The following is a 26,223-nucleotide window of genomic DNA, read 5'->3' on the forward strand; positions in this document are numbered from 1 at the left end:
GTATGAATCAGAGAGAAACCTGAGAGCGGCCACCAGCCTCCTGACGTTTGGCGCCGCCTGACAAAGTGGACGTGAAGTAGTCGTTACGCTCGGTAATGATACAAGCGAGCATTTTCCAGCGGTACGGAAAGTATTGGGTTGGCAAATAAGTTGGTTCGGTTTTTTAAGGTGGAATAAAATACAATTTTTTTGATACACAAAATAAATTTTATTCAATTATACAGGGTGGCCCATTTTAATTTATACAGTCGATTTTTTAAAAAACTAAAAGAGATACGAAAAAATGTTTCAGGCAGACATGTCACGATTTCGAGGGGGACATAAGATGATACCATTGGTTTGACCTTGAATAGTCGTTTGAAGGTCACGCGAAGATCACCTTCAATTTCTTAAATTGAAACCCCAACTTTTTATTGCAGATTCTTATTCTCCATCGAAAAGTAAGTAACTTTTGTCTGAAACATTTTTCCGAAAAATGTCATCTTATGTCCTTAAAATGATCTTCAAGATGAGTTTTGAGTTTCGAAAATTCTCTTTATTGCTTGTGCAGAATAAAAAATCCTTTTCCACAAATGAAGTATAGATAGAAAGAAAGCCCGCTCTACAGGACTTTATATTCAAAATGGAAAAAAGTTAAAAACTTGCATTTGTCTTTTCTACCTTTTTTCCATTTTGAATATAAAGTCCTGTAGAGCGGGCTTTCTTTCTATCTATACTTCATTTGTGGAAAAGGATTTTTTATTCTGCACAAGCAATAACGAGAATTTTCGAAACTGCAATTACCATCGCTATAGTGAAAAAAAAGTTAAAAACTTGCATTTGTCTTTTCTAACTTTTTTCCATTTTGAATATAAAGTCCTGTAGAGCGGACTTTCTTTCTATCTATACTTCATTTGTGGAAAAGGATTTTTTATTCTGCACAAGCAATAACGAGAATTTTCGAAACTGCAATTACCATCGCTATAGTGAAAAAAAAGTTAAAAACTTGCATTTGTCTTTTCTAACTTTTTTCCATTTTGAATATAAAGTCCTGTAGAGCGGGCTTTCTTTCTATCTATACTTCATTTGTGGAAAAGGATTTTTTATTCTGCACAAGCAATAACGAGAATTTTCGAAACTGCAATTACCATCGCTATAGTGAAAAAAAAGTTAAAAACTTGCATTTGTCTTTTCTAACTTTTTTCCATTTTGAATATAAAGTCCTGTAGAGCGGGCTTTCTTTCTATCTATACTTCATTTGTGGAAAAGGAGTTTTTATTCTGCACAAGCAATAACGAGAATTTTCGAAACTGCAATTACCATCGCTATAGTGAAAAAAAAGTTAAAAACTTGCATTTGTCTTTTCTAACTTTTTTCCATTTTGAATATAAAGTCCTGTAGAGCGGACTTTCTTTCTATCTATACTTCATTTGTGGAAAAGGATTTTTTATTCTGCACAAGCAATAACGAGAATTTTCGAAACTGCAATTACCATCGCTATAGTGAAAAAAAAGTTAAAAACTTGCATTTGTCTTTTCTAACTTTTTTCCATTTTGAATATAAAGTCCTGTAGAGCGGGCTTTCTTTCTATCTATACTTCATTTGTGGAAAAGGATTTTTTATTCTGCACAAGCAATAACGAGAATTTTCGAAACTGCAATTACCATCGCTATAGTGAAAAAAAAGTTAAAAACTTGCATTTGTCTTTTCTAACTTTTTTCCATTTTGAATATAAAGTCCTGTAGAGCGGGCTTTCTTTCTATCTATACTTCATTTGTGGAAAAGGAGTTTTTATTCTGCACAAGCAATAACGAGAATTTTCGAAACTGCAATTACCATCGCTATAGTGAAAAAAAAGTTAAAAACTTGCATTTGTCTTCTCTAACTTTTTTCCATTTTGAATATAAAGTCCTGTAGAGCGGGCTTTCTTTCTATCTATACTTCATTTGTGGAAAAGGATTTTTTATTCTGCACAAGCAATAACGAGAATTTTCGAAACTGCAATTACCATCGCTATAGTGAAAAAAAAGTTAAACACTTGCATTTGTCTTTTCTAAATTTTCCATTTTGAATATAAAGTCCTGTAGAGCGGACTTTCTTTCTATCTATACTTCATTTGTGGAAAAGGATTTTTTATTCTGCACAAGCAATAAAGAGAATTTTCGAAACTGCAATTACCATCGCTATAGTGAAAAAAAAGTTAAAAACTTGCATTTGTCTTTTCTAACTTTTTTCCATTTTGAATATAAAGTCCTGTAGAGCGGACTTTCTTTCTATCTATACTTCATTTGTGGAAAAGGATTTTTTATTCTGCACAAGAAATAACGAGAATTTTCGAAACTGCAATTACCATCGCTATAGTGAAAAAAAAGTTAAAAACTTGCATTTGTCTTTTCTAACTTTTTTCCATTTTGAATATAAAGTCCTGTAGAGCGGACTTTCTTTCTATCTATACTTCATTTGTGGAAAAGGATTTTTTATTCTGCACAAGCAATAAAGAGAATTTTCGAAACTGCAATTACCATCGCTATAGTGAAAAAAAAGTTAAAAACTTGCATTTGTCTTTTCTAACTTTTTTCCATTTTGAATATAAAGTCCTGTAGAGCGGACTTTCTTTCTATCTATACTTCATTTGTGGAAAAGGATTTTTTATTCTGCACAAGAAATAACGAGAATTTTCGAAACTGCAATTACCATCGCTATAGTGAAAAAAAAGTTAAAAACTTGCATTTGTCTTTTCTAACTTTTTTCCATTTTGAATATAAAGTCCTGTAGAGCGGACTTTCTTTCTATCTATACTTCATTTGTGGAAAAGGATTTTTTATTCTGCACAAGCAATAACGAGAATTTTCGAAACTGCAATTACCATCGCTATAGTGAAAAAAAAGTTAAAAACTTGCATTTGTCTTTTCTAACTTTTTTCCATTTTGAATATAAAGTCCTGTAGAGCGGACTTTCTTTCTATCTATACTTCATTTGTGGAAAAGGATTTTTTATTCTGCACAAGCAATAAAGAGAATTTTCGAAACTGCAATTACCATCGCTATAGTGAAAAAAAAGTTAAAAACTTGCATTTGTCTTTTCTAACTTTTTTCCATTTTGAATATAAAGTCCTGTAGAGCGGACTTTCTTTCTATCTATACTTCATTTGTGGAAAAGGATTTTTTATTCTGCACAAGAAATAACGAGAATTTTCGAAACTGCAATTACCATTGCTATAGTGAAAAAATAGTTCACCAGCGACTCCAGCATCCCCTTAAAAGCTGATAATTATCACTGACATTCTCGCATTGGAACATCTGTTCTCAGATGTCCTCAAAAACCTCGCATTTGACAGTTGACACGGAAAATCTCATCGTATATATGCCAGTATCAAGGACATTTTGATTTTATAACTGTCGACATATAGTTTTTGAATGGCGCTAATTTCGAACATTTGCTAAGGATTTATTACTTTGTTTTGTTATTTCTATTTGTTTTGTTATTATGACTATTTATGGTCAATCTACTCATCAGGAGACGGGCTACAATCGTACGCAATAAAAAATATATGTCGACAGTTAAAAAATCAAAATGTCCTTAATGTGACTTTAACCACTCCACCTAGGAAAAAACTAACTTCATCATATGATGTTATTTTCGATACCAAATATTTGCTGGAAAACAAAAATTTCATACTTCATCTAGTTTTAAAAATATAAGCTTGAACACCTTTAATAATACACCCTAGCTGTATATTACTTATCTTATGCGAGATATTTAGCAAAAATAATAAATTATTTAAAGCGTTATTAATTTATCATATTGTTTTGTGAAGACTGCGAGTGGAATAAAGACAGACAGATATTCCCCCGGCCTCTGACGTCCCTCGTCGCCCTGCGAACATCGATCGCAACGCCTCTAATGGCTACTAAAGAAATAAAAAGTGACACACAAAATGATCCATCTCCACCTCTGAAGTTTCCAGACCTGTATATAAGACCGTGGTGGCGCCCCTGAGACACAGCGTTCGGCGGCTCGGCCGTCACGCGTCGAGCGGTAGTGGGGGAATGATAGGCGTCGCTTCTGAAATCGGCCCGAAAAGGGCAACTAATTCCAAGCACTGATCTAGAGCTATACAATTTCCCGTTGTTGCACCCTTAATTTCTGTTCCGAGCAATAATCTTTTGAAAGCAGCTTTGAATTGTCTAACAGTAGGATTATTATTCTGTCGTCCAAAAGCTCGAATGCATCCAAAACATATCTCCAGATGATCTTGACTAATTTGATATAACGGTACATATGGTAGAATTTGTTCCTTATCGCATATATCTTGATATAACATTTTCAAACTTTCGATATTAATTAAAAAGCCAAGGACTCCCGTTTTACTATTAGAACGTACTACTAATTGCCCATTTTCAAATTTTAAGTTTAACAAATATTCTTTGCATTCCTCCAGTTTACATAAAACTGATTCGTAATTATCTGGATTTATTGGACGTTTATAAAACTTTTGTCGTAAATTTCTAGAATTAAAAATATCAAATATTGGGTTGTTCGGAAAGTAATTTCGTTTTTCACAAAGAGATGTCGTTAGTCGCGTTCCTCGATACTTAACCTTACTCTAAGCGGCAAATTCGTTTTATATTTTGACAACTGACATTTCAGACGTCATTTAGTATCTTATTGTGTTGCGATCTGTCAAGTAATGTTTTTTAGCATTACATCAAACATGGAAAATCAAAGTGAGCATTTTCGTAATATTTTGCTTTTTTACTACCGAAAGGGTAAAAATGCAGTGCAAGCGAGAAAAAAATTGTGTGCCGTGTACGGAGGAGATGTATTGAGTGAACGTCAGTGTCAGAATTGGTTTTCGAAATTTCGTACTGGAAATTTCGATTTGAAAGATGCACCACGTTCAGGTCGGCCAATTAAAGCTGATGACGGAAAATAAAGGCTCTGGTGGATGCAAACCGTCGCATAACAACACGCGAAATTGCTGAAAAGTTAAATTTATCGAATTCGACCGTTTACGATCATTTGAAACGCCTTGGATTCGTTTCAAAGCTCGATATTTGGGTTCCACACAATTTAAAGGAAATTTACTTGATTTGACGCATTACCATCTGCGATTCATCGTTGAAACGTGAAGAAAATGAACCATTTTTGAAGCGAATCATAACTGGAGATGAAAAATGGATTGTTTACAACAGTGTTAAGCGAAAACGATCATGGTCCAGGCAAGATGAACCTGCTCAATCGACATCCAAGGCAGATATTCATCAAAAGAAGATCATGCTTTCTGTATGGTGGGATTGGAAGGGAATCGTATTTTTCGAGCTACTACCAAGCAACCAGACGATTGATTCGAAAGTGTATTGTCGTCAGCTGGCTGAATTGGATGCTGCCATCAAGCAGAAGCGACCAGAATTGGCGAATAGGAAAGGTGTCGTATTCCATCACGACAATGCCAGACCACACACAAGTTTGGTCACTCGCCGGAAGCTTTTACAGCTTGGATGGGATGTGCTACCACACCCACCATACTCTCCTGATCTGGGACCATCCGATTACCATTTGTTCCAGTCTCTACAAAATTCTTTGAACAATGTAAACTTCGATTCAAATGAAGGCGTCAAAAATCACTTGCTTCAATTTTTTGTCAATAAGGAGAAGGACTTCTATGAGCGTGGAATCTTAAAGTTGCCAGAAAGATGGCGAAAGGTAGTGGAACAAAATGGCCAATACATCACTGAATAAAATGTATGCTAAATATGAAAAAGCCGCCTTTCATTTTTCCTTGAAAAAACGAAATAACTTTCCGAACAACCCAATATATATATATTGGGTTGGTCGGAAAGTAATTTCGTTTTTCACAAAGAGATGTCGTTAGTCGCGTTCCTCGATACTTAACCTTACTCTAAGCGGCAAATTCGTTTTATATTTTGACAACTGACATTTCAGACGTCATTTAGTATCTTATTGTGTTGCGATCTGTCAAGTAATGTTTTTTAGCATTACATCAAACATGGAAAATCAAAGTGAGCATTTTCGTAATATTTTGCTTTTTTACTACCGAAAGGGTAAAAATGCAGTGCAAGCGAGAAAAAAATTGTGTGCCGTGTACGGAGGAGATGTATTGAGTGAACGTCAGTGTCAGAATTGGTTTTCGAAATTTCGTACTGGAAATTTCGATTTGAAAGATGCACCACGTTCAGGTCGGCCAATTAAAGCTGATGACGGAAAATAAAGGCTCTGGTGGATGCAAACCGTCGCATAACAACACGCGAAATTGCTGAAAAGTTAAATTTATCGAATTCGACCGTTTACGATCATTTGAAACGCCTTGGATTCGTTTCAAAGCTCGATATTTGGGTTCCACACAATTTAAAGGAAATTTACTTGATTTGACGCATTACCATCTGCGATTCATCGTTGAAACGTGAAGAAAATGAACCATTTTTGAAGCGAATCATAACTGGAGATGAAAAATGGATTGTTTACAACAGTGTTAAGCGAAAACGATCATGGTCCAGGCAAGATGAACCTGCTCAATCGACATCCAAGGCAGATATTCATCAAAAGAAGATCATGCTTTCTGTATGGTGGGATTGGAAGGGAATCGTATTTTTCGAGCTACTACCAAGCAACCAGACGATTGATTCGAAAGTGTATTGTCGTCAGCTGGCTGAATTGGATGCTGCCATCAAGCAGAAGCGACCAGAATTGGCGAATAGGAAAGGTGTCGTATTCCATCACGACAATGTCAGACCACACACAAGTTTGGTCACTCGCCGGAAGCTTTTACAGCTTGGATGGGATGTGCTACCACACCCACCATACTCCCCTGATCTGGGACCATCCGATTACCATTTGTTCCAGTCTCTACAAAATTCTTTGAACAATGTAAACTTCGATTCAAATGAAGGCGTCAAAAATCACTTGCTTCAATTTTTTGTCAATAAGGAGAAGGACTTCTATGAGCGTGGAATCTTAAAGTTGCCAGAAAGGTGGCGAAAGGTAGTGGAACAAAATGGCCAATACATCACTGAATAAAATGTATGCTAAATATGAAAAAGCCGCCTTTCATTTTTCCTTGAAAAAACGAAATAACTTTCCGAACAACCCAATAAGTCGTTCATCATCCGCAGGAATTCCTCTGTTGCTTCAGATTGTGCAAACTTATCGATATTACCAACTAAACAAACAGATAGTTCATTGTCGATAGGTGACACCACTAGTAGCCCGTAAAGACATGGCCGACGATCAAATCCCCCTCCCCGCCATTGCTTCACCCCCTCAGACTATGCTCTCTCCTTTAACTCCGTGGACGAGATCCCGTTACGCGCGCGCGGCGGCTCGCGGAACCGCCGGCAGGGCGCAGCACCGGCCGGTGCGAGAAGCGAGAGGCGCTGTGCGGGAAATATGGCGAGAGGAGAGTGAGTGCGTGCACATGTGTCAGTGATTTCGGTAAGAGGTCAGTTCCTGAATCAGAATCGCCGTGAGTCCTCTCGCGGACGAGCCCGTCGGCGGCGACGTTACGTTCACCTCGTTCGACTCGTCGCGAGTCGCGGCGCGCGGAGTTGAGCCGCCAGGTCCCGGGTGGCTCGGGTTCGATACGCACGGGGCGCACCGTCCGCCGGCCTGTCATCGGGCGGTACGTTCGTCGGGCCGGCCGAGCAGCCATTTCACGGGGCTCGACCGTGTCGGCGAGCGGCCCGCTCGGCGTTTTCCGCGCGCGCGAGGCACGCGCGGAAATTCCGCCGAGCGATCGAGCGCACGGCATCACGGCGATTGGAAAGCTCCGGGGGCCTCCTTAATAAGCTCCCCTTGGCACGGCGACGCATTCCGATCCCCTGAGTGTCGTGCCTTCGTCGCGGAATTAACGCTATAATCTTGTACGTGCCTCCGTACGTGAGTCGCGCGCGATCTCTCGCAGATATTTATATTTACATAATAACGCACGCATCGCGCGTACGTTACGTGCGTAATGCCTAGGCCGCACCGAGACGCACGGTGTAATTGGATCGGAAGATCGTCAATGAGACGCGAATCTCGCTGTTGACGATAACTCGATAGCCAAAAGTGCCGTCTTCCTATCAATTTTTCCACGAAGAAATTTCGTCCCAAGTATTGAGTCTGTGACAATAACGGAAATAAGCTTGACTATCGGGGATGAACAATGATCTTTGATTCGCGAGAGTTGGAATCTTTTTCATTTACTGTATCCGATGGTTTAGTGTGTTGGAATTGGCTATGTACACCGTTAAAAATTGTGCATCCATGTGTTAAAATTTTCTTGTGTCGTCATGTTTTGATTCCTACTTCAATGTAAAATTAACATACAACTGATATGTTATTACTTTTATAACAATTTTATATGTTAACTTCATAACTTAACATTTTGTGTATGTCTCTTAGAAATGGAATATTATTTCAAATGCTTTTAACAATAATTTTAAACAATCAACATGTCACAAAGTCAGTTTAACATTCTAAAAGAAGTTAAAGTAAATCTTCAAATAATCATGAACTTTGACATATAAAATAATCAATTTTACTAAAATTAAATGTTTCTATCAAAAATAATTTAAGTTGAAATAATTACTATCGTGTGTTAATATAACATAAAAAGTAAATGTTCATGTTGTACGAACGAAAATGTTCTATCAACTTTTCTGATGAGTTATTGTAACTTCTCTTCCATGTAGTTTTCAATTACTTTGTATGTTATTTTTACATCACACTTAAAGTTACAATAAGAAAAATAAATGTAAAGTATTGTGTTAATTACTTAACATTTCTAGTTTGTCAAGAAGTAACACATGACGAATGAGTTACTTTAACTTAAAATTTAGAGTGGACTTTCTGGGACATGCAAAAAATGTTAAAATTAACATTTTATTTTTTACTGTGTACTGGCAAAGATACGCATATTGTGAGAAATGTTAGGAAAAAGTAGCAGACAATTTTATTTCAATGGAATTTATATTGAACGGTGTATTTTGCATGACAGTGCTTGCTTTGACTCTTTGAATTACATGTTCTTACTCTCACTTTTAGGGTGCAGTTCAGTTGATTAGGAAAAAGCTTTTTTTAAAGCACATATTGATAATCGTCCATATAGTATAAAGAAAATATATAGGTAAGTTTTAACAATATAATTTTATATTCTTTATAAACAGTGTTTTAAAACATAATATAATCAAAGCGACATGCATTTTATGTTATTTATCTTTTGTGCAATCAGTATCTATAATTTTTAAAGTCACTGTATCTGTATAAATAACTATGAAAAAGTAATTTTCCTTATAATGTGTAATGAAATAAGAAAATGAGGTTTTTGTACACATGTAATAATTAAATAGAAATTAGAAATTTATTGAGAATAATTTAAATATTACAACAGGTCGTCATCAATAATTAATTATTATTACATTATTATTCATATATATATAAAAAAATATTGGAATCATTTTGCACTTTAATTTTATCTCACAGTGAAAAAGAAAGATTATAAAATGGGAAAGCAGACAGAAAGAGAGGGGGTTGTGATCTCAGAAAAGAGAGCCATTTCACAAGCTTGGTTTAGACATTCTAAATATAGCTGGAGGCTATATAGGCTTTCCGTACTGTGTCATGCAGACCAGCATCCTACTGTGTTGCGTAGATCTTGCTCATTTTCCGCTGTCAACGTGGCGTAATGCCAGTTTTTGACCGTCTGAGAAAATTTTAATAATTGTTTTTCTGAATTCTGGATTTATTAATGTGAGATAAAAAACGGTGTTCCAAAAATAGATTCCTTGTTTCAGAGTGTTAAAGTTTTTAAATTAATATGATACTTTCCTCGAGTTTCTATTAAAAAAGAGGCAACACAATGTATTGTTTGTTCTCCAGAAGTTTGTGGAGCACGCATGCGTTTAGATTTAGATAGCTCCAAACTTTATCGCAAAATTAAAATTAAAAGTGCAATATTTTTTTATCATTTCTGTAATGTACGATTTGAAAAGTAGGATTAGGTATAAAGTGCCTTTTTTTGGATGCGTATTTCAAAACACATTATACTGTGAATAATCTTTCCTGAAAACTTGCTTTATATTATTATTATATATCATAATCAAGAATGTAGACATATAATTAGTAATAGTCGTTTGATCCGACATTAAAAATACATATTGGATACTTCGTTTGCAGATCATGGTTTGCAGAGACGGCGAAAAGATTCAAACATGTGTAGTACAGTTTAATATGCCCTTCGAGGCAAACCATAAACTTTATAGCGATAAATTAACTTTAAATGTATCGACACGTGTGAAAGATCTTTACCATTACATCGAAGAGCACTACCACATGCGAGCAGACAGCTTCAAGTTGTTGTTATGCACGTCATCACGCAGCCTGGTTACTAGTCACATTTTTTTACATCTTCATCTCTAGTCACAAATATGCATGCATTAATGCGAAGTATCTGTTCGACATTAGATCGATTTGTCTGACGTGAAGGAGCAAAAAACGATGGAAGAGATTGGAGTGGACTTCTCGGGCGATTCTGGCCTGCCCGAGAACACGAAGAACACTTTATATGTCGTCGATCCGTCACAATCCTTCGCCATAGACGCGACGCTACCAAAGACCACGGAGTACGGCGTACAGGGTTTGCCAACGTTTAACTTCGCGGGTGCCCCGGCTCTCCAGCCGCACGTGTGGGACGAGGAAAATATCGTCAGGGAAGATGTGAGAGAAGATGCCAGGGACAGTAGAGAAGAAGTTAACTTCAGGAGTTTTATCAAAACCGAGACGAGTATGTGAAGAATTTGTTTCAGAATTGTTTCTCGATGCGTATAGCGGAAGGGAATGCTTCTTACGAGCATTTGAGAAGTAGCACTTGAATAATTGGTACTTGCTAATTTTTTTGTGAAGGTTATGTTGGTTTAGTGAACCAAGCAATGACTTGTTACCTGAACAGCCTCCTCCAAGCATTGTACATGACACCTGAGTTCCGTAACGCGCTGTACAATTGGGAGTACGTAGATGGTTCGGAAAAGGATGAAGCTTTAAGTATACCATATCAGTTGCAGAAGCTATTTCTCAATTTGCAGGTACGTCTAATGTTACTCTCATATATACAGGGTGACAAGTATTGTTTAGACAGAGAAAAAGTTGAATTTCGCGAGCAGAAGTTGTGTGGGGGCGCTGCTAGTCTGCCAGTGAGATAGTCATACAAAAGGTAAACAATAGACAGAGTTTGGTTTATTTACACTATGGCGTGCAAACAGCAATATTCGATTGAAGACCGCATTTTTCTCGTGAAAACTTATTATAAAGTAGGTGAAAACATCACAGAATAGCTCCGCGAGTGGTCCACAGCATTCGAGAACCGGCAAAAACCATCTCGGAGTACAATCGTCAATTTAATACACAAATTTGAAGAAACTGGTTCTGTCCTTGATGCCTATGAGGGAAATGTTGGGCCAAAAGTTACTGCAAGGACAGAAGAAACTATCGAGAGAGCCCGAGCCATAATCGACGAGAGTCCATCAACATCCTGCCGTCAATTAGCCAGCCAGCTCGAAGTGAGCAGAGAGACTGCAAGAAAAATCATGAAAAAGGACTTGTCTTTGTTTCCATACAAAATCCAGACAATGCAGCACCTCAACGAAGCTTCAATAACTCAAAGACTGGACTTCGCCAACACATTCATTGACCAATATGATAATGGCCAGGTCGATCCCAACTTTATTTGAGGCCCATTTCTGGCTGGATGGCTATGTCAATCGCCAGAATTACCGTTTTTGGGGCTCAGAGAAACCACAATTCTCAATAACAAAATCTCTTCACCCTCAAAATGTCACAGTTTGGGCTGCCTTATGTGGTCAAATGATTCTCGGTCCATTTTTTATTGAAGGAACTGTGACTACAGCTCGATACAAAGCTCTTCAAGAGGAATTTGTCCCGAAGATTCAAGAATTAGGTATGGTTGGGGATTATTGGTTCCAACAGGATGGAGCACCCCCTCACAGAACGCGGGTTGTTTTTGATACGCTCTTTTCGACATTCAAAACAAATGTCATAGCCTTAAACTACCCAAATCACTATCCCGACAGCATGCACTGGCCTCCATACTCCCCGGACCTGAGTCCGCTTGATTTTTTCTTTGGGGCTACATTAAAAATAAGGTCTATTACGAGGTCCCAAAAACAACTGATGACCTCAAAACAGCCATTGTTAACGCTTTTGATAGCCTCCATAGTGATATTTTGCCGAAGGTCATCGATAACTTTATCATGCGTCTTCGTCATGTCATCGCCTCCGAAGGCAGTCACTTCGAAAACCTCATCAATTGATTGCCTTTTATTTCAAGTAGACAATTGAGAAGTTGTATCTTTCTATCACTTATCGTTCCCTTTAAATAAAACTTTTTGTTTGTCTAAACAATAATTGTCACTCTGTAAATGTGTAATATGTATACGAATATATTAAATTTATGTTACATATATTTGATGAATCGTATTTTCTGAAACAGACGTCTACAAAATCCGCAGTGGAGACCACGTCGTTAACTAAAAGTTTCGGATGGGATTCCACGGAAGCGTGGCAGCAGCATGACATCCAAGAGCTTTGCAGAGTCATGTTCGACGCGCTGGAACAGAAATTCAAGAACACCGAACAGGCTGATCTGATCAACAGGCTTTACGAAGGTACACTATATTCTACAAAAATCACTGTGCATAAGTTGGTAATTTATATTAGGGGTGTGATTTAGTTTTGAGGGTTTTTTTGCTCAAAAACGCATGTATTTAAATATGATAATGAATGAATACCTTAATCAAAATATTTTCCTTCGTTTTCTATAACTTTTTCCCATCTTTCTGGCAAGAGATGGATTCCACCACGATAAAATGACTCTTCTTTTGAGTTGATCCATTCGTCGACGAATGTTCGCACTTCTTCGAAATTATGAAAGTGTGTATCCTCTAAAGCGTGTTGCATCGACCGGAACAAATAATAATCGCATGGAGCAATGTCCGGAGAAGACTTGCCATTCAAGCTCTAATAGTGTTTCTTTCACTGACAACGCAACGTGAGGTCGAGCGTTGTCACGAAGAAGAATCACTTTCCGTCGTTTACTCGCAATTGGTGGTCGTTTTTCGTCCAATGCTTGCTTCAACTTGTACAATTGGTGTCGATAACGATCAGCCGTGACAGTCTCGTGCGGATTTAACAGCTCATAGTACACTATCCCACCAAGTACAGAGCATTACTTTTGAACCGTAAATATTGCGTCTCGGAGTGGATGTTGATGGTTCGCCTGGATCCACCCATGATTTTCCGCGTTTCGGATTATCAAAATAGATCCACTTTTCATCCCCAGTAATAATCCGAGACAAAAGACTCTTCTTTTTTTGCCTGGCGATCAACGAAATGCAAATGATCAAATGGCACTTTCCGATAATTGATGTCGAACCCATTTCCCCTCTTTCTGAATTTTTCCCATTTCATGTAAATGTTTGGTAACTGTTGTACGATCAACATTTAATGCTCTGGCAAGATGGATTCCACCACGAGAAAATGACTCTTCTTTTGAGTTGATCCATTCGTCGACGAATGTTCGCACTTCTTCGAAATTATAAACGTGTGTATCCTCTAAAGCGTGTTGCATCGACCGGAACAAATAATAATCGCATGGAGCAATGTCCGGAGAAGACTTGCCATTCAAGCTCTAATAGTGTTTCTTTCACTGACAACGCAACGTGAGGTCGAGCGTTGTCACGAAGAAGAATCACTTTCCGTCGTTTACTCGCAATTGGTGGTCGTTTTTCGTCCAATGCTTGCTTCAACTTGTACAATTGGTGTCGATAACCATCAGCCGTGACAGTCTCGTGCGGATTTAACAGCTCATAGTACACTATCCCACCAAGTACAGAGCATTACTTTTGAACCGTAAATATTGCGTCTCGGAGTGGATGTTGATGGTTCGCCTGGATCCACCCATGATTTTCCGCGTTTCGGATTATCAAAATAGATCCACTTTTCATCCCCAGTAACAATCCGAGACGAAAGACTCTTCTTTTTTTGCCTGGCGATCAACGAAATGCAAATGATCAAATGGCACTTTCCGATAATTGATGTGGAACCCATTTCCCCTCTTTCTGAATTTTTCCATTTCATGTAAATGTTTCGTAACTGTTGTACGATCAACATTTAATGCTCTGGCAAGATGGATTCCACCACGAGAAAATGACTCTTCTTTTGAGTTGATCCATTCGTTGACGAATGTTCGCACTTCTTCGAAATTATCAAAGTGTGTATCCTCTAAAGCGTGTTGCATCGACCGGAACAAATAATAATCGCATGGAGCAATGTCCGGAGAAGACTTGCCATTCAAGCTCTAATAGTGTTTCTTTCACTGACAACGCAACGTGAGGTCGAGCGTTGTCACGAAGAAGAATCACTTTCCGTCGTTTACTCGCAATTGGTGGTCGTTTTTCGTCCAATGCTTGCTTCAACTTGTACAATTGGTGTCGATAACCATCAGCCGTGACAGTCTCGTGCGGATTTAACAGCTCATAGTACACTATCCCACCACATACAGAGCATTACTTTTGAACCGTAAATATTGCGTCTCGGAGTGGATGTTGATGGTTCGCCTGGATCCACCCATGATTTTCTGCGTTTCAGATTATCAAAATAGATCCACTTTTCATCCCCAGTAACAATCCGAGACAAAAGACTCTTCTTTTTTTGCCTGGCGATCAACGAAATGCAAATGTTCAACCGGTTCGCAATGGCACTTTCCGATAATTGATGTCGAACCCATTTCCCTTCTTTCTGAAGTTTTTCCATTTCATGTAAATGTTTGGTAACTGTTGTACGATCAACATTTAATGCTCTGGCAAGAGATGGATTCCACGACGATAAAATGACTCTTCTTTTGAGTTGATCCATTCGTTGACGAATGTTCGCACTTCTTCGAAATTATCAAAGTGTGTATCCTCTAAAGCGTGTTGCATCGACCGGAACAAATAATAATCGCATGGAGCAATGTCCGGAGAAGACTTGCCATTCAAGCTCTAATAGTATTTCTTTCACTGATAACGCAACGTGAGGTCGAGCGTTGTCACGAAGAAGAATCACTTTCCGTCGTTTACTCGCAATTGGTGGTCGTTTTTCGTCCAATGCTTGCTTCAACTTGTACAATTGGTGTCGATAACCATCAGCCGTGACAGTCTCGTGCGGATTTAACAGCTCATAGTACACTATCCCACCAAGTACAGAGCATTACTTTTGAACCGTAAATATTGCGTCTCGGAGTGGATGTTGATGGTTCGCCTGGATCCACCCATGATTTTCCGCGTTTCGGATTATCAAAATAGATCCACTTTTCATCCCCAGTAACAATCCGAGACAAAAGACTCTTCTTTTTTTGCCTGGCGATCAACGAAATGCAAATGTTCAACCGGTTCGCAATGGCACTTTCCGATAATTGATGTCGAACCCATTTCCCTTCTTTCTGAATTTTTCCCATTTCATGTAAATGTTTGGTAACTGTTGCACGATCAACATTTAATGCTCTGGCAAGATGGATTCCACCACGAGAAAATGACTCTTCTTTTGAGTTGATCCATTCGTTGACGAATGTTCGCACTTCTTCGAAATTATCAAAGTGTGTATCCTCTAAAGCGTGTTGCATCCACCGGAACAAATAATAATCGCATGGAGCAATGTCCGGAGAAGACTTGCCATTCAAGCTCTAATAGTATTTCTTTCACTGATAACGCAACGTGAGGTCGAGCGTTGTCACGAAGAAGAATCACTTTCCGTCGTTTACTCGCAATTGGTGGTCGTTTTTCGTCCAATGCTTGCTTCAACTTGTACAATTGGTGTCGATAACCATCAGCCGTGACTGTCTCGTGCGGATTTAACAGCTCATAGTACACTATCCCACCAAGTACAGAGCATTACTTTTGAACCGTAAATATTGCGTCTCGGAGTGGATGTTGATGGTTCGCCTGGATCCACCCATGATTTTCCGCGTTTCGGATTATCAAAATAGATCCACTTTTCATCCCCAGTAACAATCCGAGACGAAAGACTCTTCTTTTTTTGCCTGGCGATCAACGAAATGCAAATGATCAAATGGCACTTTCCGATAATTGATGTGGAACCCATTTCCCCTCTTTCTGAATTTTTCCATTTCATGTAAATGTTTCGTAACTGTTGTACGATCAACATTTAATGCTCTGGCAAGATGGATTCCACCACGAGAAAATGACTCTTCTTTTGAGTTGATCCATTCGTTGACGAATGTTCGCACTTCTTCGAAATTATCAAAGTGTGTATCCTCTAAAGCGTGTTGCATCGACCGGAACAAATAATAATCGCATGGAGCAATGTCCGGAGAAGACTTGCCATTCAAGCTCTAATAGTGTTTCTTTCACTGACAACGCAACGTGAGGTCGAGCGTTGTCACGAAGAAGAATCACTTTCCGTCGTTTACTCGCAATTGGTGGTCGTTTTTCGTCCAATGCTTGCTTCAACTTGTACAATTGGTGTCGATAACCATCAGCCGTGACAGTCTCGTGCGGATTTAACAGCTCATAGTACACTATCCCACCAAGTACAGAGCATTACTTTTGAACCGTAAATATTGCGTCTCGGAGTGGATGTTGATGGTTCGCCTGGATCCACCCATGATTTTCCGCGTTTCGGATTATCAAAATAGATCCACTTTTCATCCCCAGTAACAATCCGAGACAAAAGACTCTTCTTTTTTTGCCTGGCGATCAACGAAATGCAAATGATCAAATGGCACTTTCCGATAATTGATGTGGAACCCATTTCCCCTCTTTCTGAATTTTTCCATTCCATGTAAATGTTTGGTAACTGTTGTACGATCAACATTTAATGCTCTGGCAAGATGGATTCCACCACGAGAAAATGACTCTTCTTTTGAGTTGATCCATTCGTCGACGAATGTTCGCACTTCTTCGAAATTATAAAAGTGTGTATCCTCTAAAGCGTGTTGCATCGACCGGAACAAATAATAATCGCATGGAGCAATGTCCGGAGAAGACTTGCCATTCAAGCTCTAATAGTGTTTCTTTCACTGACAACGCAACGTGAGGTCGAGCGTTGTCACGAAGAAGAATCACTTTCCGTCGTTTACTCGCAATTGGTGGTCGTTTTTCGTCCAATGCTTGCTTCAACTTGTACAATTGGTGTCGATAACCATCAGCCGTGACTGTCTCGTGCGGATTTAACAGCTCATAGTACACTATCCCACCAAGTACAGAGCATTACTTTTGAACCGTAAATATTGCGTCTCGGAGTGGATGTTGATGGTTCGCCTGGATCCACCGATGATTTTCCGCGTTTCGGATTATCAAAATAGATCCACTTTTCATCCCCAGTAACAATCCGAGACGAAAGACTCTTCTTTTTTTGCCTGGCGATCAACGAAATGCAAATGTTCAAATGGCACTTTCCGATAATTGATGTCGAACCCATTTCCCTTCTTTCTGAAGTTTTTCCATTTCATGTAAATGTTTGGTAACTGTTGTACGATCAACATTTAATGCTCTGGCAAGAGATGGATTCCACGACGATAAAATGACTCTTCTTTTGAGTTGATCCATTCGTTGACGAATGTTCGCACTTCTTCGAAATTATCAAAGTGTGTATCCTCTAAAGCGTGTTGCATCGACCGGAACAAATAATAATCGCATGGAGCAATGTCCGGAGAAGACTTGCCATTCAAGCTCTAATAGTGTTTCTTTCACTGACAACGCAACGTGAGGTCGAGCGTTGTCACGAAGAAGAATCACTTTCCGTCGTTTACTCGCAATTGGTGGTCGTTTTTCGTCCAATGCTTGCTTCAACTTGTACAATTGGTGTCGATAACCATCAGCCGTGACAGTCTCGTGCGGATTTAACAGCTCATAGTACACTATCCCACCAAGTACAGAGCATTACTTTTGAACCGTGAATATTGCATCTCGGAGTGGATGTTGATGGTTCGCCTGGATCCACCCATGATTTTCCGCGTTTCGGATTATCAAAATAGATCCACTTTTCATCCCCAGTAACAATCCGAGACGAAAGACTCTTCTTTTTTTGCCTGGCGATCAACGAAATGCAAATGTTCAAATGGCACTTTCCGATAATTGATGTCGAACCCATTTCCCCTCTTTCTGAATTTTTCCCATTTCATGTAAATGTTTGGTAACTGTTGTACGATCAACATTTAATGCTCTGGCAAGTTCTGAAGTGGATCGTGTTGGATTTTCGTCCAATAATGCTTGCAAATCTGCATTTTCAAGCTTTCTTGGTTGTCTCGAGCATTCTTTGTCCTTCACATCAGTATCACCACTTTTAAAGCGTCTAAACCAGTATTCACACGTCTTAATTGATAGGGCAGAATCACCATAAGTTTCCACAAGAATTCTATAACCGTTAGCCGCAGTTTTCTTTTGATTAAAAAACAAAAGTAACGCATGTCGAATAATGCTAAAGAGCTTTCGGAAGTTGCATTTTTACGATGATATAAACACGACTGTTATCGCATCTATTGCTATGATGCTGCTAAATGTCATGGATAATGTCAAAACTGTAAGAAACAACAGTTATCGGAAACAGCTATTGGAACAAACTGACACTACTGCCATCTGTTGCAAAACCCTCAAAACTAAATCACACTCCTAATAAAATCATCTACGTGATTCGCCTTTTACGTCGCCAGGCAAGATGATCGATTACGTCAAATGCCTCGAGTGCGGAACGGAGAAATCGAGGGAAGATACTTTCCTCGATATCCCATTGCCGGTCAAACCGTACGGAAGCAACGTCGCGTACAACAGCGTGGTAAGGTGCTACCGTACTGAACTTTCAAGTTCCGAGTCCACATTTGTGCGCTTGTACGAGAGAGAGATTGTTTCTTTTGCAGGAGGAAGCGATCAGAGCGTTCGTCCAGTATGAGACGCTGGAGGGAACCAATCAGTACCACTGCGAAAAAGTGCACCAAGAAGTGCGACGCGCACAAAGGGTTGAAGTTCACGAAATTCCCGTACCTGTTAACTCTACATCTCAAGCGGTTCGACTTCGATTACAAAACCTATCATAGAATCAAGCTTAATGATAAGTACGTGGAGTAGTGTCTCGCTTGATTGACCGAGTTCAGCCTCACGTAACGTCATCTTGCACGATCTGCGCGCTGTTGCAGAGTAACGTTCCCGGACACGTTGAACCTCAACTCCTTCATCTCGTCGACGACGAGTCAGGAGTCGCCGGGCGGCGACGAGGACGTCGGTCTGGGTATCAAGTGCGACGACAGCTCGACGACGGACAGCGGTACCCTGGACGACGACTGCGCACCGTGCGACAACAGTCTGTCCAACAGCAATCACTCGACCAGTCACGATCAGGACGACGACGAAGGTATGTACTCTCGGAACTCGGTCTCTGCCTGCTGAAGGAGTTTGCAGAATTGCTTGAAGGGGCACGTGTTCGTCTGCTCAGGTATCGATATGAGCAACGGGCCGTCGACGTCGAGCTGTACCACGCACAATCACGAGAACGAGAAGAATCGCAGTGCCTGCATGCTGGCGAAGGGCCCGTACATATACGAGCTGTTCTCGATCATGATCCACAGCGGGAGCGCGAGCGGCGGTCACTATTACGCTTACATAAAAGATTTCAGGACGCAAGAGTGGTTGTGCTTCAATGACCAAAGCGTGACCCAGGTATTTGAAGAGCTCGTTTCTCGGTCCCGTCGGCTGAAATGCTTGATAAAAAAATTCATCGCAATTTTTCGATGTCAGATAACTCACGACGACATCCAGAAGACGTACGGCGGCGGGCCCCCGAGAACGTATTACAGCGGCGTATACAGCAGTAGCACGAACGCGTACATGCTCATGTACAGGCAAATCGACCGCGCCCGTAACGCACTGCCGATGCAAACGCAGGACTTCCCGACGCACATTCAAGTACATTTCGAGCGAAAAGCTCCACCTACGCGAGCACTTTCTCCCTCCCAAAATGTCGTCTACGTTTATTCAAGGATTCTTGTTGTTCATGTTGTCTCTGTCTAGGAATTGCTGAGGAAAATGAAGGAGAACGAGGATAACGATAGGAAAAATCGGGAGAAACAAATGTCCATACCCAGATTGAAGGTCTACTGTCACCATCCGGTGGAGGGAAAGCTGATGAACATCAAGCTGTACGTCAGCCCGGATATCACCTGGGCCGAGGCGACGGAGCAGGCGTACAAGAAATTCATGCTCGAGAACGTGAGTCTGGATCAGTGTCGTCTGGTCAGCTACGATCACAATACCGACATGATCGAGTGCAGCTACGACGATCGCGAGCACGAGCCTGTGCGCAAGATATGGCGTACCTCGCGTCGTTTCGACCTATTGCTGGAGATACGTCGCAAGGATCAGAAATTCGAGACATACTTGGCGGGTGGTGAGTACGCGTCTGCTTGCTGGGATAAATTGCGCGGATAAAATAAAAGCGGGCCAACTGATCTGAACTGTTACGTTTCAGGAGTCGCGACTAGGGTATTCGTCATAGACATAGCCAGGGAGGAGGTAATTGACGGTTCGATCGATATCCGGGGTTCGTTGTCGCAAAGTGTTAAAGACTATAAACAAACCGTAGGCAAGATTATTAATATGGATCCGAAACAAATGAAAGTAATAGTGCAAAAGTATCCGGAGACTAGGCCGGTGGAGAACGACGATAGCGATCTCCAGACTGAAGGATTTTATAACGCGAATAAGATATTCATTACGACAATGTACGATATAGATAATAACAAAGCTTTTCAAGAATCAACGGTATACAGAGTCATAGAGAACTTTAGACACGTCATTACTCTGCACGTTCAGCTGCCAAATATCAGTAAAGGTAATTATTATATTGGGTTGGCCAAAAAGTATTCGCGTTTTTTTCCAATAGATGGACATACATGTCTTCAAACGTAACTAACTTCATTCTAAACCGCAAATTCATTATGTAGGTTAACAACTCGCAGTTCAAGCTTGTTTTAGAAAAAGAAAGTACACGATTTCGTTAACAATTGTTTGTTTGCCGTCGATTTCAAAATGGAAAATCAAAAAGAACACTTTCCTCATATTTTGTTTTATTACTTCCGAAAAGGGAAAAACGCTGTGCAAGCTCATAAAAAGTTATCTGATGTTTATAGCGAAGATGCTTTAAAACTGCGGCAGTGTCAAAATTGGTTTACTAAATTTCGATCTGCAGATTTTAATGTGAAAGATGCACCACGCTCAGGAAGGCCAATCGAAATTGATGATGGCAAAATAAAGGCACTGATCGATTCCAATCGGCGTTTAACGACACGAGAGATTGCTGAGAATCTTAACGTATCGAAATCGAGTGTTGAAAACCATTTAAGGGGGTATTCTAGTGTAAAAGCGGAATTTGTATGCTATTTTGGTGAATTTTTTTGGAAAAAAGTATAAGGTTTTTTGAGGCAGGGTTTTCCCTGCTTATTCATACATATTTGGTGTATGTTTCCAAATTTTTGTATTAGACAATAACTATAAATAAGCGCTGCACATGATATTAAATAAGAACATGAAAAAAAAAAGTTGGTCCATGGTTCCCATGATTTCAGCTGTTCTGCTCATCTGAAACAAAAAAACCAAAGAGATTCTTAATTAGTATGAGTGTGGCTATAGCAGGTACCAGAATGAAAAAAAATGTTGAAAATTTAAAACATGACTTCATTGAGAAAATTAAGTTTCGATTTGTGCCATTTTTTTCACCATTGAAGGGCTGTAGAAATTCCAAAAAACAATATTTCGACTTGATTGTGGTAGGGGCTATAGCCACACATATACTGAAGATGTGTGCAAAAGCCTGAGTCAATTGATTAACTGGTTTTTGAGATATCATGGGAACCAATTTGAAAAACGTGGTTTCGAGAAAAACACGTTTAAAGTTTTTCATACTGATTACATAGAGATAATGTTACTTACGATCAATCGGCTAGTCCAGGGCCGTACAGGGGACATTCCTCTCGTTCGTAGAAGTCCTTCAGAGCTGATCTCTCTTCCCTGCGATTCATTCTCTGATCTCGAGAGAAGTTAGTGGAGCGCCGCTCCGAGCGGGTGATACGAGCTTCGTTCCGGGAGTTTGCGTACATCACCGCTTGCTGACCAATACTAACTCCGATCACGTTCATAAGTTTGAAAATTGGCATAAATCCTTTATTGAAAATTATAACTGCCAGGAATGTTGCTATTTCAACAACTTTCACGCCAGCATGGAGATGTTTTGGAGCAAAAGTCCAAACCAATGAATTTAGAGATTCGTTGTACTATATAAGCTGTACTATACAAAGGCTCCAATTCAAATGTACGACCTTCAAAGAATAACGATCTTCCGACCCTATCTAAAATACTAACAAAATGCTTTGTTGTGTGCCGCGCGGTCCAGCCGCCGAGCGGGCGCCAGACGTTATTTTCTATTAGGTGCTATTACTTTGTTAATTTTGCGAATCGGGCTAAATCTTCTCGCAGACATATTTTCCATACCATATACTTGCAAAATATGCCAAAAAAAAAATTCGATTTTTCTGACATGCTACAGTAGATACCCCCTTAAAACGACTTGGATACATTAGTAAGCTCGATATTTGGATACCACATGAGCTCAAAGAAATTCATCTCACTGAGCGTATTGACATCTGCGATTCTCTTTTGAAACGTGAGGAAAATGATCGATTTTTGAAACGTATGATAACAGGCGACGAAAAATGGATCTTCTACAACAACGTCAGACGAAAAAGATCGTGGAGCAAGCGTGATGAACCTGCTGAAAGCACTTGAAAAGCAGATATTCACCAAAGAAAGATTATGCTGTCAGTCTGGTGGGACTTTAAAGGTATTGTGTATTTTGAGCCGCTTGCAAGGAATCAAACCATTAATTCAGACGTATACTGTCGTCAACTGGATAAATTAAACGATGCCATCAAACAGAAACGTCGAGAATTGGTGAATCGCAAAGGTGTTGTGTTTCACCACGATAACGCTAGACCACGTACAAGTTTGGTCACTCGCGAAAAATTGTTGCAGCTTGGATGGGACGTGTTACCACATCCACCATAGTCGCCAGACCTGGCACCATCAGATTACCATTCGTTTCGTTCTTTGCCAAACGCCTTGAATGGTAAAACCTTTACTGCCGATGAGGATATCAAATGGTTCTTGGAATCGTTTTTTGCTGAAAAAGATGAGAACTTTTTTGAGCGCGGAATCATGAAGTTGCCTGAAAAATGGCAAAAGATAATCAAACAAAATGGACAATATATTGTTTAATAAAGTTTTTGCTTCCCATGAAAAATTCGCCTTTTATTAATATAAAAAAAACGCAATTACTTTTTGGCCAACCCAATATATGGCGAAGATGCTTTAAAACTGCGGCAGTGTCAAATTTGGGTTACTAAATTTCGATCTGGAGATTTTAATGTGAAAGATACACCACGCTCAGGAAGGCCAATCGAAATTGATGATGACAAAATAAAGGCACTGATCGATTCCAATCGGCGTTTAACGACACGAGAGATTGCTGAGAATCTTAACATATCGAAATCAGTGTTGAAAACCATTTAAAACGACTTGGATACATTAGTAAGCTCGATATTTGGGTACCACATGAGCTCAAAGGAATTCATCTCACTGAGCGTATTGACATCTGCGATTCTCTTTTGAAACGTGAGGAAAATGATCGATTTTTGAAACGTATGATAACAGGCGACGAAAAATGGATCTTCTACAACAACGTCAAACGAAAAAGATCGTGGGGCAAGCGTGATGACCTGCTGAAAGCACTTGAAAAGCAGATATTCACCAAAGAAAGATTATGCTGTCAGTCTGGTGGGACTAAAGGTGTATTTTGAGCCGCTTGCAAGGAATCAAACCATTAATTCAGACGTATACTGTCGTCAACTGGATAAAGTAAACGATGCCATCAAACAGAAACGTCGAGAATTGGTGAATCGCAAAGGTGTTGTGTTTCACCATGATAACGCTAGACCACGTACAAGTTTGGTCACTCGCGAAAAATTGTTGCAGCTTGGATGGGACGTGTTACCACATCCACCATAGTCGCCAGACCTGGCACCATCAGATTACCATTCGTTTCGTTCTTTGCAAAACGCCTTGAATGGTAAAACCTTTACTGCCGATGAGGATATCAAATGGTTCTTGGAATCGTTTTTTGCTGAAAAAGATGAGAACTTTTTTGAGCGCGGAATCATGAAGTTGCCTGAAAAATGGCAAAAGATAATCAAACAAAATGGACAATATATTGTTTAATAAAGTTTTTGTTTCCCATGAAAAATTCGCCTTTTATTTATATTAAAAAAACGCAATTACTTTTTGGCCAACCCAATATATGGCGAAGATGCTTTAAAACTGCGGCAGTGTCAAATTTGGGTTACTAAATTTCGATCTGGAGATTTTAATGTGAAAGATACACCACGCTCAGGAAGGCCAATCGAAATTGATGATGACAAAATAAAGGCACTGATCGATTCCAATCGGCGTTTAACGACACGAGAGATTGCTGAGAATCTTAACATATCGAAATCGAGTGTTGAAAACCATTTAAAACGACTTGGATACATTAGTAAGCTCGATATTTGGATACCACATGAGCTCAAAGAAATTCATCTCACTGAGCGTATTGACATCTGCGATCTCTTTGAAACGTGAGGAAAATGATCGATTTTGAAACGTATGATAACAGGCGACGAAAAATGGATCTTCTACAACAACGTCAAACGAAAAAGATCGTGGGGCAAGCGTGATGACCTGCTGAAAGCACTTGAAAAGCAGATATTTACCAAAGAAAGATTATGCTGTCAGTCTGGTGGGACTGTGTATTTTGAGCTGCTTGCAAGGAATCAAACCATTAATTCAGACGTATACTGTCGTCAACTGGATAAATTAAACGATGCCATCAAACAGAAACGTCGAGAATTGGTGAATCGCAAGGTGTTGTGTTTCACCATGATAACGCTAGACCACGTACAAGTTTGGTCACTCGTGAAAAATTGTTGCAGCTTGGATGGGACGTGTTACCACATCCACCATAGTCGCCAGACCTGGCACCATCAGATTACCATTCGTTTCGTTCTTTGCAAAACGCCTTGAATGGTAAAACCTTTACTGCCGATGAGGATATCAAATGGTTCTTGGAATCGTTTTTTGCTGAAAAGATGAGAACTTTTTTGAGCGCGGAATCATGAAGTTGCCTGAAAAATGGCAAAAGATAATCAAACAAAATGGACAATATAGTATTTAATAACGTTTTTGTTTCCCATGAAAAATTCGCCTTTTATTTATATAAAAAAAAACGCAATTTACTTTTTGGCCAAACCCAATCCCGCGTTGCGCAGGGCTCGCCCGAGTTTCACGTTGAGTCTTTCGCCATCCTCGTACGAGTTGAGCGTCTCCGTCAGGCAGCTGCACTCCGACTCCCGGAACTCGATAGACGGAAAATTTTGAAGTACTCCACTGGTACGCCCACGAATGCTCCAGATCTTCTTTAAGGTGCTTAATCTCATTCGTTTATCTACTAATACTTTGAGTACTGCAAGGGGAGAAAAAACCGCAATTAAATTAAATCAGTAGACACGTGAAACAATGAAGAAGCAACCGTTTAGCAACGTACATTTTTGTTGTCTGCTATCTAATTACGGCGTAGCTCGAAAATAGTAATCAGAATCATCATCGATGTCCCAGTTTTCGATCTCGAACTGCTTCGAGATCTTGTAATTGCGATCGTGCCAATGCGGCTGTGGTGGAACGGTGGTGTGGTGTCCTCCGGCGCGTCGCCGACCAACGTCTTATCGCTATCGCTAAGGCTGCTGTCCTCGCTGTTACTTTGCTCGGGAGTGTTCCATTCTTGCCTCCTCCGTTGATGAGCCGGGTTTCGTACCTGGGCGGTATCCTCGCCACTTCGCGTGCCACCTTCCACATTTCATTGTATATCAGATCGACAACGCCCCAATCGTAACGCCCAGCTTAGTTGGGCAAATGCTGACCGGCTTCTCCTTGTCCTCGTACTTATCTTCCAATACGCAGGTATTCAATTTCTCCAACGTTTCTATAATAAAAGTGAAAATTAGATAGTCCTTCGAATTTGACAATTACGGTTATCGTGTCATCGCTGACTTTGATGATGTTTTATCGCACAAAAATTGCATAAAAGTGATATATTGGTTTG

General features: G+C 39.8%; 1 protein-coding gene across 1 annotated transcript in view; it reads left to right on the forward strand.

The window, feature by feature from the left end:
* The first annotated feature begins 7,719 nt into the window (after positions 1 to 7,719).
* The window catches only part of LOC105287260 (ubiquitin carboxyl-terminal hydrolase 47), a 23,254-nt gene continuing 4,750 nt past the window's right edge, over positions 7,720 to 26,223 (forward strand). The window contains 14 exon segments of the mRNA XM_026974561.1: positions 7,720 to 7,859; positions 9,025 to 9,106; positions 10,156 to 10,362; positions 10,444 to 10,762; positions 10,882 to 11,060; positions 12,485 to 12,659; positions 18,701 to 18,822; positions 18,905 to 18,970; positions 18,972 to 19,099; positions 19,181 to 19,395; positions 19,477 to 19,700; positions 19,779 to 19,946; positions 20,052 to 20,427; positions 20,509 to 20,871. Coding sequence (XP_026830362.1) covers positions 10,159 to 10,362; positions 10,444 to 10,762; positions 10,882 to 11,060; positions 12,485 to 12,659; positions 18,701 to 18,822; positions 18,905 to 18,970; positions 18,972 to 19,099; positions 19,181 to 19,395; positions 19,477 to 19,700; positions 19,779 to 19,946; positions 20,052 to 20,427; positions 20,509 to 20,871 — 2,539 coding nt within the window. The 5' untranslated portion in view covers positions 7,720 to 7,859; positions 9,025 to 9,106; positions 10,156 to 10,158.

This window comes from Ooceraea biroi, chromosome 13, assembly GCF_003672135.1.
Source record: "Ooceraea biroi isolate clonal line C1 chromosome 13, Obir_v5.4, whole genome shotgun sequence".
NCBI classification, from domain to species: Eukaryota; Metazoa; Arthropoda; class Insecta; order Hymenoptera; family Formicidae; genus Ooceraea; species Ooceraea biroi.